Below are 15,934 nucleotides of genomic sequence, written 5' to 3'. Positions count from 1 at the left end.
CAGGATACTCTCGATGGTGCACCGGTAGAAGTTGGTGAGAATCTGGGGGGCCATTCCAAATTTCTTCAGTCTCCTGAGGAAGAACAGGCGTTGGCATGCCGCCTTCGTTACGACATCGATGTGATGGGACCACGTTAAGTCCTCCGTAATGAGTACACCCAGGAATTTGAAGCTGCTGACCCTCGCCACCTCAGCCCCTTCGATGTAGATTGGGGTGTGTCCCTCCCCCTGGCGCTTCCTGTAGTTCATGATCATCTCCTTTGTTTTGCTGATGTTGAGGGAGAGGTTGTTGTACTTGCTCCATTCTGCTAGAGCTCTTACCTCCTCCCTGTAGCCTGTCTCATCGCCATCTGTGATCAGGCCTACAACGGTAGTGTCATCAGCAAACTTGATGATGGAATTGGAGTTGTGCGTGGCCACGCAATCGTGAGTAAACAGGGAGTACAGAAGGGGGCTGAACACACAACCCTGGGGAGCTCCCATGTTCAGGATCAGTGTTGAGGAGGTGTTACTGTCTATTTTCACCACCTGGGGCCTGCCCGTCAGGAAGTCCAGGATCCAGTTGCATAGGGAGGTGTTAAGTCCTAGCTCACTGAGCTTGTTGACAAGCTTGGAGGGGATAATGGTATTGAATGCTGAACTATAATCAATGAACAACATTCTCACATAGGTGTTCCTCTTATCCAGGTGTGATAAGGCAGTGTGCAGTACAGTGGCGATGGCATCATCCCTAGATCTTTTTGGGCGGTAAGCAAATTGGAGTGGGTCCAGTGTGTCAGTTAGTAAGGAGTTGATGTGGGTTTTGACCAGCCTCTCAAAGCACTTCTATGCTGTAACTTCTGTGCATCTCTCTATAGTTTAGCCTGCTCGGTTTGGGGATCTGTATATGGTAATAATTGAGAAGTAGTACATTGGAATTTTGTTTGCCTTTAGATTCCATACAATAGTGAATTAAATTTTGGATCAGGTAGCTTTGTCTATCCAGACATCAGTACAGCACCAATTCCCAGCTAATCAAATCTGCACTTATTAGAAATTATTCCTTTTTTCCACCAGTATTTTACTATTGATTGCTAACTGCCTTCCTCCTGTTGCAGCAACGTCTAAATGAAGCAAATGCTGCTCTAGATTCTGCATCAAGACTAACTGAACAATTGGATCTTAAAGAGGAGCAGATCGAAGATCTTAAAAAGCAAGGTAATGAATTGTTTTGCTGGTGTAAACTGATTTATTGGAAAGGTGAGAACAGATTTTGGTATTCCATATTTATCCCTTTAAACTCAATCTTTGTCATTAAAAAAAATTGTAATGAGATATCTGTTTTAAAAAAAGTGTCCGTGTAACATTCGAATGTTGATCTGGGCACAGAACTTAGTTTGGAAGCACACATGTCCCGTTCACGAACTTTACTTATAACCAAGTCATCAAATTAAAATATACAACATCTTGGCTATTAGTTGAAGAGAAATCTCAAAGATATGCATGGCAGTTTGTTCAAAGCACCAGAATTCCCTCTGATACCGCCATTTGATACTGTATTATTAGGGATAAACAAAGCTGCTCTGTTCACACAGCTGCTCAGAAGATGGTGGTTAGCAGTGTTAGCATTTGGTATCGCTGAGTCTTAACAAAATAAGTCCAAATGGTTCAAAGTTAGCTTTGCCACTTTAACTGTTTTGAATGTTCCAGTGGCACTTTTGCAGCAAAATGCCAAATTATATTTCTCTGCCCATTGAGGGATTTAAGAAGCTCACTGAATGTATCACATTTTACTTTGTAGTCACCATTTAGCAGTGTACAGAAAGCTATGGTAGAATGTGGGCTTGTGTCTTTGATCCTCCCCACACAAGAAGTTCCCAGCGTCAGTCACACTGTCTGGAGGAGGAGGAGACAACAGAAGCGCGATGCTTCTTTAGGTGCGACATATAGGGGCCGATGTGTGCTTCGGTCCTGATATTTTGTTCAAGATCTCTTTAAAACCTACCTCTTTGACTAAGCCCTTGGTCACCTGTCGTTATACCTAACGCTCCTGTGAAGCATCTTGGGATGTTTTACCAAGTTAAAGGTGCTATATAAATGTAGGTGGTTGTTGTAAAGGTTGGTTTTATTTAGCAGTTACTGCTTTTATGTTAAGTGTGAAGTATTTAATACAGTAAATTCATGCACAATAGAAATAACCTTTGAACTGCAATCTTAATGAGGACTGAAGATCTATGGAGGAGATGAAGGTTAACATTAAAGGGAAAGAACATTGCCTATTGTGATAAAGAGCCATTGACTTTATAAGTTTAGCAAAAATGTTTGGCTCAAGTGGACTGTATCCATCATGGTTTAAAGATACAGTTATCACCTGTGTAAATTTATGTCCGTTAACTTTTCCTGTGGGTTCGCTAATCCCGGTGCACTATTCTGGCTTGGTAAATCCTAAAAAAACAACGGCTTGTTGAGTAAAAACACATGCAGTGCATTACTTTGTTACCTGAACTCGATGAAAGACTTTTATACAGACTATCAATCAACATTAATTTCAATTACTATTATTTTAGAGGGTATGTTTGTGTATACATTACATCTGTAGAACAAAGTCTGCATATGAGTCTTTAAAGATTTCCAGGTAACTAAGCAATTATAACTACTTGTGCTTTTAATCAATGAATTGATAAAAATTCCTCGTTCTTGGCATTGATGACATCAGTCTGGGATTTACAAAAAATATGTGCTGCAAAGAATGCAAGTTTTTGTCATTCTCCTTGGGATATATATTTTTTGTCTATATTGGTCAGATTCAAACCAATACAGTAGAACTAAAACTGTAGTAAAGGAAATTAATTAGAAATTGATAATGAGATGAGAAATATCTTGTAAAATTCTGCTTTGTTTCTGTGTAATCAACAACGGCCATTTCTGTGAGAATTTAATTTGGACAAGTCAATTCCCCTGATTGCTCAGCGAGCTGATTGTGTGCATTTGAGCCATACAGATCAGTAAGATAGAAGGCTGCATTGAGTTCAGCCCAGGTAGAGGTAGCACTGTTGTAATTGGCCTCGGCACTTTGGGAGTGTAAATCAGCCACGGTCCCCGTGTCTGATCACTATCCAGCAACTTGTGCTGGAAGTGTGCTTTTGTAGACGTCGGCTGTGGACACGATCAGGCTCAGCTATGATACCCTCTGTGTTTGAATGTTCCTGCCAACGCTTACCACTAAGTTTCACACACAAACAGTGGCCACTTGGGTGAGATCCCACAGAATGCCTGCTGCCTGTGGAACCATACCGCAGCAAGAACTTGACACTCTTGCAATGAGAAATTGAAAGAAAAACTGTGCCAAGTGAAAGGCTTCATAGTCGAGGAATACTGAGAGTTCAAATGCATGGCCGTTTGACAGGGCAAATATACTTCCCCTCTGGCGTAAATTCAGCAAGACTCACTATAGCAAAATAATTCCAGCACAGAATGAAGAAAGCGGATGAATCTCAATACACCAGGTAAAGGTGCACAGGCAGCAGATGTTGAATTGCTTTAATAAGAAGGATAAGTTATTAAAATGGGCAGGAAAATGGTAAAACCAAAAAAGAGTAAAAGAAAATCTTAATGAAGGAGCAAGTAAAGAAAACGATGTTGGGGACTTTGTGGACAGGATATTTTGTCCGTCCAGTTCTGTGCAAAGCATGTCTCTGTTGGCAAAGCACAAAGTAGTATCCGTTTCCAAGTTGTGAAAAGGTCCATAACCTTTTTGCCCAATTTATGAAATGGCCCCTTAGTTTTATTTGGGTATGAGCGATATGGATGTGAAACAAGTTTACTAAACATGGAAATAGCAACGGCTGGATAAATTAAAAGCAAATGGGTGATGGATTAAAAAAAAATTGAGTGGAACAGGCCTGCAGTTGACTTGACTGATAGTAAACTTATGGACCACAGCAATGTGTCTGGATTGCTGGTAACAAAAAGCGGACCATGAAAACGTGCATTTTTGGCCATTGATGAGTAAAGAGCTGGCAATGTTTTTAAAAAAAAAAAAAAAAAAACCTCGATTATAACAAGGAAATAAACAATTGTCCTGTGTGTTAACCCTTTCAAACCTTCCTTCACTTTCAGTGTACAAACATTTAAAAGAATTTCAAAAACTTCTAAGGCTAAAGTTCATGAAGTTGTCTTTGGGGGGGATGCATGGAAACACAGACATTCCCCCGGCCCCATGTTCGAGCAATCTGAAAATTGTATACAACAACTTACATTTATAAAGCATCTTTAATGTGGAAAAGCACCCCTAGGCACTTAATTGCAAGCTATTTTTATCTTGCTAAATTGTTATGTACAAATCAAAGAATGTTCAGTTTAGAGGAAGTTGCCCAACAATGTGACAAGCTTAATAGCAGGTGTTTGAGCGGACAGCTAGATCAGCTGCTCCCGTAGCAGTATATCAGAAATCAGGGTCGTCCATCTCTTGTTAAGATAGTGTGTCAAAAATCAGGGTCTTCAAAAACCTTTTTCACGGTAGTGTGTCGGATGACAAGGTTGCTCCTTCACCTTGATGAAGCTGGGGCACATTGGATGGCTGTGGCTTACTGGTTTCCTTGTATCCACTGATCTGCAGATAATAACCCTATCGCTTCTCTTTGTATTGTTCTGCGATATCCTACATTCTGAAACGCTGCACAAACTCCTAACTGCAGATCGACATGGTTAAAGTTCTTGAGCACTTGAAAGATTTCACCTGAAAGAGCACCTAAATCGATTGAAGTTTGCTTTACAGCTGCCAACGCCAAAACAGCTTCAGGCTTAACTGATGGGGCTACTCGGGCAAAATGTAATTAAATAATCTCATTTTTGATGGTGAAATAATACTGTACTGTAGTTGTCAAAAGATTCAACAGATGACTTGGAGGCAGAGGATCAAAAGATGACCCAAGCATGACTTGTCAGCCATGAGTTCAGAAGAGGTTTTCCCCAGTAGAATGAAAGGTGTGTAGAATAGTCTCGCATTTTAAAGAAAAACCTGGCTGCGTATCTGCTTAGGATCAAGTTATAAGGATAAGTGCAGATACTGATAGTTGAATGCTGTGTGGGACATGATAGCTCTCTGAACTGCAGGGACCATGAAAATCTTATGCTGAGAAAGAACTGGTCTAAGATATAACACAAGGCTAGATAGGTATTCTGAAATAAAAACAGTAAATGCTGGAAATACTCAGCAGGTCAGGCAGCATCTGGAGAGAGAAACCGAGTTAACGTTTCAGGTCGATGACCTTTCGTCAGAACTGGAAGAAGTTGGAGATATACCAGATTTTTAGCAAGTGCAGGGGGAGGGGAGGAAAGAACAAAAGGGAAGGTCTGTGATAGGATGGAAGGCAGGAGTGATTAAATGACAAAAGGCATGATTGTACAAAGCAAAAGGAGATAGTAATAGGATAGGTAAAGAAACAAAAGATGAGTCCAGAAGAGGTGTAAATGGGAATGGCAGAATCATCATCAACAGCTGCCATCTGAAAAAATGGGGGCAGAGGTTATGGTCTGAAATTGTTGAAATCGATGTCCCGAAGATTGTAAAGTGCCTAATCGAAAGATGAGGTGCTGTTCCTCGAGCTTACGTTGAGCTTTGTTGGAACGGTGTAAGAGGCCGCCAACAGAGAGGTCAGATTGGGAGAGGAGTGGAGATTTAAAGTATCAGGCGACCAGAAGCTTAGGGCCATGCTTATGGACTGAATGGAGGTGTTCTGCAAAGTGGGCACCCAATCTGTGTTTGATCTCCCTAATGTAGCGGAGACAGCATCGTGAGCAGCGAATACAGTATACTAAATTGCAAGAAGTACAAGTAAATCGCTGTTTCACCTGGAAGGAGTGTTTGGGGCCCTGACAGTGGGAAGGGAGGTAAAAGGGGAGGTGTTGCATCTCCTGCGCTTGAGGCTGCCATGGGGCCGGGAGGGGTTGGGGGTGATTGACGAGTGGACCAGGGTGTCACAGAGGGGGTCCCTTCCGAATGCTGGGAGATGGGGAAGATGTGTTTAGTGCTGGAGATGGTGGAAATGGCGGAGGATGATCCGTTGAATGTGGAGACTGGTGGGGTGAATGTTCATTAATTTGGTGGGCAGGATGAAACTTTGCAAAACATTTCTTCAGGAGATTATATGTGTTGGATAGAGCCTGTGATGCATTGAGTTGTTAAATGGTCTGTGGAAGAAATGAACTTGATGGGCCAAATGGCCTTTACTGGGTCAATGCTTTCTTTTGCTTTTTCAGCCAATGTCCCAGGCTCCTCCATCACCATCCCTGGGTATGTGGTGTATTTAGATTTTCAGAAGGCATTCGATAAGGTGCCATACGAGCGGGTATTAAACAAAATAAGAGCTCATTGGATTGGGGGTAATATACTAGCATGGATTGAGGATTGGTTAACGGACAGTAAACAGAGTAGGAATAAACGGGTCATTTTCAGGTTGGTAGGCTGTAACTAGTGGGGTACCGCAAGGATCAGTGCTTGGGCCTCAGCTATTCACAATCTGTATCAATGATTTGGATGAGGGGACCGAGTGTAATATATCCAAGTTTGCTGATACAAAGCTAGGTGGGAATGTAAGTTGTGAGGAGGATGCAAAGAGGCTTCAAGGGGATATTGACAGGCTAAGTGAGTGAGCAAGAGCATGGCAAATTGAATATAATGTGGAGAAATGTGAAGTTAGCCACTATGGTAGAAAAGTACCTTGTTAAATGGTGAAAGATTGGGAAAATTTTGGTGTTCGGAGGGACCTGGGTGTCCTTGTACACGAATCACTGAAAGTTAACATGCAGGTACAGCAAGCAATTAAGAAAGCAAATGGTATGTTGGGCTTTATCACAGGATTTGAGTATATAACAGTAAAGATGTCTTACTGCAATTATATCGGGCCTTGATGAGACCACACCTGGAGTATTGTGTACAGTTTTGGTCTCCTTACCTAAGGAACGATATATTTGCCATAGAGGGAGTGCAACGAAGGTTCACCAGACTGCTTCCTGGGATAGGGAGATTGTCCTATAAGGAGAGATTGAGTAGACTAGGCCTATATGGTCTAGAGTTTAGAAGAATAAGAGGTGATTTCATTGAAACATACCCTGTCAAGCCCTGTAAGAATTTTGTAACATAGAAACATAGAAGATAGGAGCAGGAGTAGGCCATTCGGCCCCTCGAGCCTGTTCCGCCATTTAATGAGATCATGGCTGATCATCCAAATTTAGTACCCTGTCCCTGCTTTCTCCCCATATACCTTTAGCCTTCAGAAATATATCTAACTCCTCCTTGAATATATTTAATAAGTTGGCCTCGACTGCCTTTTGTGGTAGAGAATTCCACAGGTTCACCACTCTCTGGGTGAAGAAATTCCTCCTCCTCAGTCCTAAATGGCTTACCCCTTATCCTTAGACTGTGACCCCTGGTTCTGGGCTCCCCCAACATTGGGAACATCCTGCATCTAGTCTGTCTAGTCCTGTTAGAATTTTATAAGTTTCAATGAGATCCCCTCTCATTCTTCTAAACTCTGGCGAATATAAGCCTAATCGACTCAATCTCTCTTCATACGTCATTCCTGCCATCCCAGGTATCAGTCTGGTGAATCTTCGCTGCACTCCCTCCATGGCAAGAACATCCTTCCTCAGATAAGACGACCAAAACGGCGCACAATACTCAAGGTGTGGTCTCACCAAGGCCCTGTACAACTGCAGCAAGACATCCTTGCTCCTGTACTCGAATCCTCTCTGAAGGCCAGCATACCATTTGCCTTCTTAACCGCCTGCTGCACCTGCATGCTTACCTTCAGCGACTGGTGCACAAGGACACTCGGGTCTCGTTGCACTTCCCCATCTCCCAATCTATTGCCATTCAGATAATCTGCCTTCCTGTTTTTGCCACCAAAGTGGATAACCTCGCATTTATCCACATTGTACTGCATCTGCCCAATCACCCAACCTGTCCGAATCATACTGGAGTTTCTCTGCATCCTCCTCACAGCACACACGCCCACCCAGCTTTGTCTCGTCTGCAAACTTGGAGAGATTACGTCTAGTTCCCTTGTCTAGATCATTAATATATATTGTGAATAGCTGGGGTCCTAGCACTGATCCATGCGGTACCCCACTAGTCACTGCCTGCCACTCGGAAAGAGACCCATTTATTCCAACTCTTTGTTTCCTGTCTGCCAACCAGTTCTCTATCCAAGTCAGTACCTTACCCCCAATCCCATGTGCTTTAACTTTGTACGCCAATCTCTTATGCGGGACCTTATCAAAAGCATTCTGAAAGTCCAAATACACCACATCCACTGGTTCTCCCTTATCTATTCTACCAGTTACATCCTCAAAAAATTCCAGTAGATTAGTCGAGCACAATTTACCTTTTGTAAATCCATGTTGACTTTGTCCGATCCTGTCACTGTTTTCCAAGTGCTCTGCTATTACATCTTTTATAATGGACTCTAGCATTTTCCCCACTACCGATGTCAGGCTTACCGGTCTATAATTCCCCGTTTTCTCTCTACCACCTTTTTTAAATAGTGGGGTTACATTTGCTACCCTCCAATCCATGGGTACTATTCCAGAGTCTATAGAATTTTGGAAGATGACCGGCAATGCATCTACTGTTTCTAGGGCCAGTTCCTTAAGTACCCTAGGATGTAAATTATCAGGCCCTGGGGATTTTTCGGCCTTCAATCCCGTCAATTTCCCTACAAATACTGATTTCATTCAATTCCTCCCTCTCATTAGACCCTATGTTCCCCGAAATCTCTGGAAGGTTATTTATGTCCTCCTTTGTGAAGACAGAACCAAAGTATGTATTTAATTGGTCAGCCATTCCTTTGTTCCCCATTATAAATTCCCCTGATTCTGACTGCAAGGGACCTCCGCTTGACTTAACCAATCTTTTTCTCTTCACATATCTATACACGCTTTTACAGTCAGTTTTTATGTTCCCTGCAAGCTTACTCTCGTATTCTATTTTCCCCCTCTTAATTAATCCCTTTGTCCCCCTTTGCTGAATCCTAAACTGCCCCCAATCCTCAGTTTTGCTGTTTTTTCTGGCCAATTTATATGTCCTCTCCTTGGATCTTATGCTATCCCTAATTTCCCTTGGCCACGGTTGAGTCACCTTTTTTGTTTTATTTTTATGCCAAACCGGGATGAACAAATTCTGTAGTTCATCCATGCGATCTTTAAATGTTTGCCATTGCCTATCCACCGTCAACCCTATAAGTACCGTTCCCCAATCCATCCTAGCCAACTCGCGCCTCATACCATCGCAGTTTCCTTTATTTAAATTCAGGACCCTAGTCTCTGAGTCAACTTCTTCACTCTCCATCTTAATGAAGAATTCGATCATATTATGATTGCTCCTCCCCAAGGGGCATTGCACAACAACATTGCTAATTAATCCTTTCTCATTACATAATACCCAGTCTAAGATGGCCTGATCTCTAGTTGGTCCCTCGACATATTGGTCCAGGAAACCATCCCATATACACTCTAGGAATTCCTCCTCCATGGTATTGTCACTAATTTGGTTAGCCTAATCTATATGTAGATTAAAGTCACCCATGATAACTGCTGTGCCCTTATTGCACGTGTCTCTAATTTCCCGTTTAATACCATCCCCAACCTCAGCATTACTGTTTGGGGGTCTGTATACAACTCCCACTAATGTTTTCTGCCCCTTGGTGTTTCTCAGCTCTACCCATACAGATTCCACATCATCAGAGCTAATATCCTTCCTTACCATTGTGTTAATCTCCTCTTTACCCAGCAATGCTACCCCAGCTCCTTTTCCTTTTTGCCTGTCCTTCCTGAATATTGTATACCCCTGGGTGTTGAACTCCCAGCCTTGGTCACCCTGGAGTCATGTCTCCGTAATTCCAATTACATCATATCCATTTACATCTATTTGCGCAGCTAATTCATCCACCTTATTACGAATGCTCCTCGCATTAAGACACAAAGCCTTCAGGCTTGTTTTTTTAACACTTAGTCCTTTTAGAAATATTATTTACTGTAGCCCTGTTTGATTTACACCCTTGATTTCTCTGCCTTCCACTTTTGCTTTTCTCCTTGTCTTTTGTTTCTATCCTTGCTTCCCTTTCTTCTGTCTCCCTGCACAGGTTCCCAACCCCCTGCCATTTTAGTTTAAACCCTCCCCAACAGCACTAGCAAACACTCCCCCTAGGACATATGTCCTGGTTTGTACTGGTCCCACCTCCCCCAGAACCGGTTCCAATGTCCCAGGAATTTGAATCCCTCCCCCTTGCACCATTCCTCTAGCCACGTATTCATCTGAAATATCCTTCTATTTCTACTCTGACTAGCACGTGGCACTGGTAGCAATCCTGAGATTACTACCTTTTTGAGGTCCTATTTTTTTAATTTATCTCCTAACTCCCTATATTCAGCTTTTAGGACCTCATCCTGTTTTTTTTTTTTTTTAAACCTATAATCGTTGGTACCTAATATGCACCACGACAACTGGCTGTTCACCCTCCCCCTCCAGAATGCCCTTTTGGAGATGGAGATCCTTCTTCACACTGAAGACACCCTCCATCGTGCTAAATGGGATAGATTCAGAACTGATCTAGCAGCTCAAAACTGGGCATCCATGAGGTGCTGTGTGCCATCAGCAGCAGCAGGATTGTACTCCACCAGAATCTGTAACCTCACGGCCCAGCATATCCCTCACTCTACGATCACTATCAAGCCAGGGGACCAACCCTGGTTCAATGAGGAGTGCAGAAGAGGTGCCAACCTGAGAAAGCTGCAACACGGGACTACATGCATGCTAAAAAGAAGAAGCAGCATGCTATAGACAGAGCTAAGCGATCCCACAATCAACGAATCAGATCAAAGCTCTGCAGCCCTGCCACATCCAGTCGGGAATGGTGGTGGACAATTAAACAACTAACGGGAGGAGGAGGAGGCTCCATGAATATCCCAATCCTCAATGATAGCGGAGCCCAGCACGCGAGTGCAAAAGACAAGGCTGAAGCGTTTGCAACCATCTTCAGCCGGAAGTGCCGAGTGGATGATCCATCTCGGCTGCCTCCTGAGGTCCCCACCATCACAGAAGCCAGTTTTCAGCCAATTCAATTCATTCCACATGATATCAAGAAATGGCTGAGCACATTGGATACAGCAAAGGCTATGGGCCTCGACAACAGCCCAGCTGTCGTGCTGAAGCCTTGTGCTCCAGAACTAGCCGTGCCTCTAGCCAAGCTGTTCCATACAGCTGCAACACTGGCATCTATCCGACAATGTGGAAAACTGCCCAATTGTGTCCTGTCCACAAAATGCAGGACAAATCCAATCCGGTCAATTACAGCCCCATCAGTCTACTCTCAATCATCAGCATTGGAAGTGATGAAAGGTGTTGTCGACAGTGCTATCAAGTGGCACTTAGTCACCAATAACTTGCTCGCTGATGTGCAGTTTCGGTTCCGCCAGGACCACTCTGCTCCAGACCTCATTTCAGCCTTGCTCCAAACCAGGACAAAAGAGCTGAATTCGAGAGGTGAGGTGAGAGTGACTGCCCTTGACATCAAGGCAGCATTTGACGAAGTGTCGTATCAAGGAGCCCTAGTAAAATTGAAGTCAACGCGAATCGGGGTGGGGGGACGACTCTCCACTGGCTGGAGTCATACCTCTCTCAAAAGAAGATGGTTGTGGTTGTTGGAGGTCAGTTTTCCCAGCCCCAGGAGATCGCTGCAGGAGTTCCTCAGGGCAACGTCCTAGGCACAACCATCTTCAGCTGTGTGGTAAACCACTGTTGTTAGTACTGTTGTTCACTGTTAGTACTGTTGTTCACTCTTGCATATTGTTGTACTTGTCTGTGCATGCCTCAGCTGACTCCGCCCCTGGCTCCACCCTCATGGCTGGGTATAAAGGTCGCTGCTCGGCAGCCCCCGGCCCTTTTGGATACCAGGCAACCACAAGAGGCATGCTCTGTTCTTTGGTAATAAAAGCCTGTTTATTACTTTCTCAATTTCCAGTCTTTTGTAGCAATTGATAGTGCATCAAGCTGCTTCATCAATGACCTTCCCTCCATCACCAGGGCAGAAGTGGGGATGTTCGCTGAAGATTGCCCAGTTCAGTTCCATTCACAACTCCCCAGATAATGAAGCACTCTATCCCTGCAAGACCTGGACAACATTCAGGCTTGGGCTGATGTGTGGCGCGAATATTACTTGCCACTTAAGTGCCAGGCAATAACTATCTTCAACAAGCGAGAGTCTAACCACCACCCCTTGACATTCAATGGCATTAGCATCGCTGAATTCCCCACCATGAAAATCCTGGGGGGTGGGGGGGGGGGTCACCATTGACCAGAAACTTAACTGGACGAGCTACATAAACACTGTGGCTGCAAGAGCAGGTCAGAGGCTGGGTATTCTGTGGTGAGTGTCTCATCTCCTGACTCCCCAAAGCCTTTCCACCATCTACAAGGCACAAGTCAGGAGTGTGATGGAATACTCCACTTGATTGGATGAGTGCAGCTCCAACAACACTCAAAAAGCTCGACACCATCCAGGACAAAGCAGCCCACTTGATCAGCACCCATTCACTCCCTCCACCACCAGCACACCATGGTAGCAGTGTGTGCCAGCTACAAGATGCACTGGAGCAACTCGCCAGGACTTCTTCGACAGTACCTCCCAAACCCGCGACCTCTGCCACCTAGAAGGACAAGGGCAGCAGGTGCACGGGAACATCGTCACCACCTGCAAGTTCCCCTCCAAGTCACACACCACCCTGACTTGGAAATATATCGCTGTTCCTTCAGTGTCGCTGGGTCAAAATCCTGGAACTCCCTTCCTAACAGCACTGTGGGAGTACCTTCACCACACGGACTGCAGCGGTTCAAGAAGGGCAATTAGGGATGGGCAATAAATGCTGGCCTCGCCAGTGATGCCATATCCCAGGAACGAATAATTAAAAAAAAAAATAAAAATAAGGGAGCCTGTATAACTTTTCATGTGTGACAGCGTGAAGAAACTTTGACCACATCTGACTGACATTGGAAAGCTGCATTTGTGTTTTAAGTAATGTTTAAAATTATGTGGAACAGCTATACAAAACCCTGGTTAGACCACGCCTGGAGTACTGTGAGTAGTTCTGGATACCACACGTTAGGAAGGCTATATTGGCCTTGGAGGGAGTGCAGCTTATATTTACCAGAATGTTACCTGGACTCCAAGGGTAAATTACGAGGCGAGATTACACAAAGTAGGTTATATTCCCTGAAATTTAGATGGTTAAGGAGTGATTTGATTGAAGTTTTCAAGATATTATGGGGAACTGATAGGGTAGATAGAGAAACTATTTCCGCTGGTTGGGGAGTCTAGGACTAGGAGGCATAGTCTAAAAATCCAAGCAAAGAGTGTTAGAAGTTTGGAATTCTCTTCCGCAAACGGTAATGGAAGCTAGGTGAATTGTTAATTTTAAATCTGCGATTGATAGATTTTTGTTAACCCTATTGAGGGATATGGGACAAAGGTGGGTATATGGATTTAGATCACCGATCAGCCATGACCTCATTGAATGGCGAAACAGGCGCGAGGGGCTAAATGGTCCACTCCTGTCCCTATGTTTTGGATTGCTGGAAGCAATTTGCTATGCTGTAAGGCACCTGGACTGTTTTCCAACATTTTGAGGAGAGGTTTAATTATAAGCATGTCTTTCTCGGTTCAGTGAGTGCACAATTTTAAATGAAATTAAGGGTCTGTCATATAAATTGTTATATTTCAGTCTTTTGGATTACCTCCACATCAAAATTGGTGCATTTCTTACCTATGCTCCACAGTGCAGTTGGCACTATTACATTAAGAGCGCTTGCACTTTGCTGGAGTGGGTGGTGCAACAAGCAGTTCAAATTGATGCAGCTGCATAGGTGAACATTCTCCATATACCATGTAGACTACAAGTGTACAGATCACTTTCTGGTACATTAATGGGGATGGAGATAAACTAGCACCATTAAAGAATGAAAAAGGAAAGTGGAATAAAACACAATGAAATACATTTATGGTTGAGAAACATTTTTCTCCTGTTCCTAAAATGGGGGGAAAAAGCTATTATTGACCAGAACTAGCTGTTTTACTTTTTTCTAATACAGGTAGACTACCCTTTATCCGAACTTCCGAAAACCGAAACCCTCTAAAAACCAAAGGTTTTTTCGTTCAGCGTAAGTCGTGCGCACGACATGACCAGAGTGGCGCACGACTTACGCTGAGCAGGGCAGAGGGTCACTGAGTTCCCTCCTGGGTAGGAGATTGCAGGCCGAGCCGGGCAGTGTGAAGGAGGTATACCGGGAGAGTGAACCCAACAGTACAGCGGCCCGTCCGATAGCTGCAGCGGCCTGTCCAATATTCTTTTCTCCCCGACCCCCCACCCTTTCGGATAAGGGATAGTGTATCCTTTATCCGCACTTCCGAAAACCGAAATCCTCTGAAAACCGAAAGTGTTATCGTTCAGCGTAAGTCGTATGCACGACGCCGACCCCCACCCCCGACAAATTTCCCAGTCTTATAAAATACCTTCCGAAATCCGAAATTTTCCGAAAACCGAAACACGGCTGGTCCCGAGGTTTTCGGATAAAGGATAGTCTACCTGTAGAAACATTTTTTGTACTGATATTGGTAAACCTGCAAAGTTGACTTTAAGATGTCAGCAAATTCCCTCAGCTAAAATGGCCCCAGACAAAGTTAAAATGTGTGGGTACTTCAAGGGGATAACACAATCCAGCTAGTTTAGTAATTTTGTAGAAACCAGAAATATCTTGGTGGCATTTGTACCAAATGGGTCAATGACATTTGTTCATCTTTGTTTGACTGAACATGATAGATTAAATGGAGCTATCTGTATTCAATGATAAATGTAGATTTTTCATGTTGAGGCACTTGGTTTGCTAATGACGTTTCCTGCATAACTTCATTCTTTCTTTCCACTTCATTATACAATGCCGTGGCTTATGATCTGACTTTGATTACTCAGTGGTAAAATATTCATTGAAACACAAACAGTTGACTAGCCAAAGAAAAGCTGACGGGGGCAGGGAGGAGGGAGAATATAGCAAGAGTCAAAGACAAACCGAATATGGAGCTCAGAATGGTGTTGCATGTCCTATTTAATTCATATTGAACTAAACCAGACTATTAAATTAAACCTGATGAAACAAAACAACAAAATGTCAATGCTGCCTTCCTCCCCACTGTTTAACATTGACAAGCATTTTGGTATTCCGCACAAGCGAGAACTTTTCTGCATTTTTCCCAGTTTCCTGTCTAACCTGTATTCATTAATGCTGCTGAAACGTCACATCCATCGTGTGTTGCTGGTTCCCCAGGCTGGCAAGTTCCTGGGTCTTGCTTTTCTATTCCGAGTAATCAGTTAGGTGCCAGCCTTGGCTCAGTTGGTAGCACTCTCGCCTCTGAGTCAGAAGGTTGTGGGTACAAGTCCCACTCCAGAGACTTGAGCACACAATCCAAGCCACAGTACTGCGGGATCGCTACACTGTTGGAGGTGCAGGTCTTTCAGATGAGATGTTAAACTGCCCCAGATGAGGCCATGGTGGGATTTGAAGACGAGGGTGAGGATTTTAAAATCAAGGCGTTGCTAATCAGATGCTAATTTGGCCTCTTTCTCAAAGAACTCAATCAGATTAGCGAGGCAGGACTTCTGTTTATTAAAGTTATGCTGGGATTTGGTCATAACTGTCAGTTCTTCCAGATGATCATAAATCAGATCCCTATAATGTCTTCCAGAATCTTCTCTGCATCTGAAATGAGACTAACAGGCCTATAATTCTTGCCGTTTGTTTTCTTCCCTTTCGTAAATATTAAGAGTACATGATATGCTTCCCTCTAGTCCACTGGAACTAACCCAGATCTCAAAAGAGCTATTACAGTGGTTTGCTTAATTCATCTCC

The 15,934-nt window shown here is 43.6% G+C and overlaps 1 protein-coding gene across 2 annotated transcripts in view; it reads left to right on the top strand.

Annotated features, from left to right (window-relative positions):
- The window catches only part of trip11 (thyroid hormone receptor interactor 11), a 138,363-nt gene that overhangs the window by 99,692 nt on the left and 22,737 nt on the right, over nt 1–15,934 (top strand). For both annotated transcript variants that reach the window (XM_086002730.1, XM_086002731.1), the window contains exon 16: nt 1,098–1,197. In XM_086002730.1, coding sequence (XP_085858856.1) covers nt 1,098–1,197 — 100 coding nt within the window. The remainder of the gene's footprint in view (nt 1–1,097; nt 1,198–15,934) is intronic.

The sequence above is a fragment of the Somniosus microcephalus genome, chromosome 12, assembly GCF_052327205.1.
Source record: "Somniosus microcephalus isolate GS21.2 chromosome 12, FLI_Smic_1.0, whole genome shotgun sequence".
In the NCBI taxonomy this organism is placed as follows: domain Eukaryota; kingdom Metazoa; phylum Chordata; class Chondrichthyes; order Squaliformes; family Somniosidae; genus Somniosus; species Somniosus microcephalus.
This window is presented reverse-complemented; position numbering and strand designations above follow the sequence as displayed.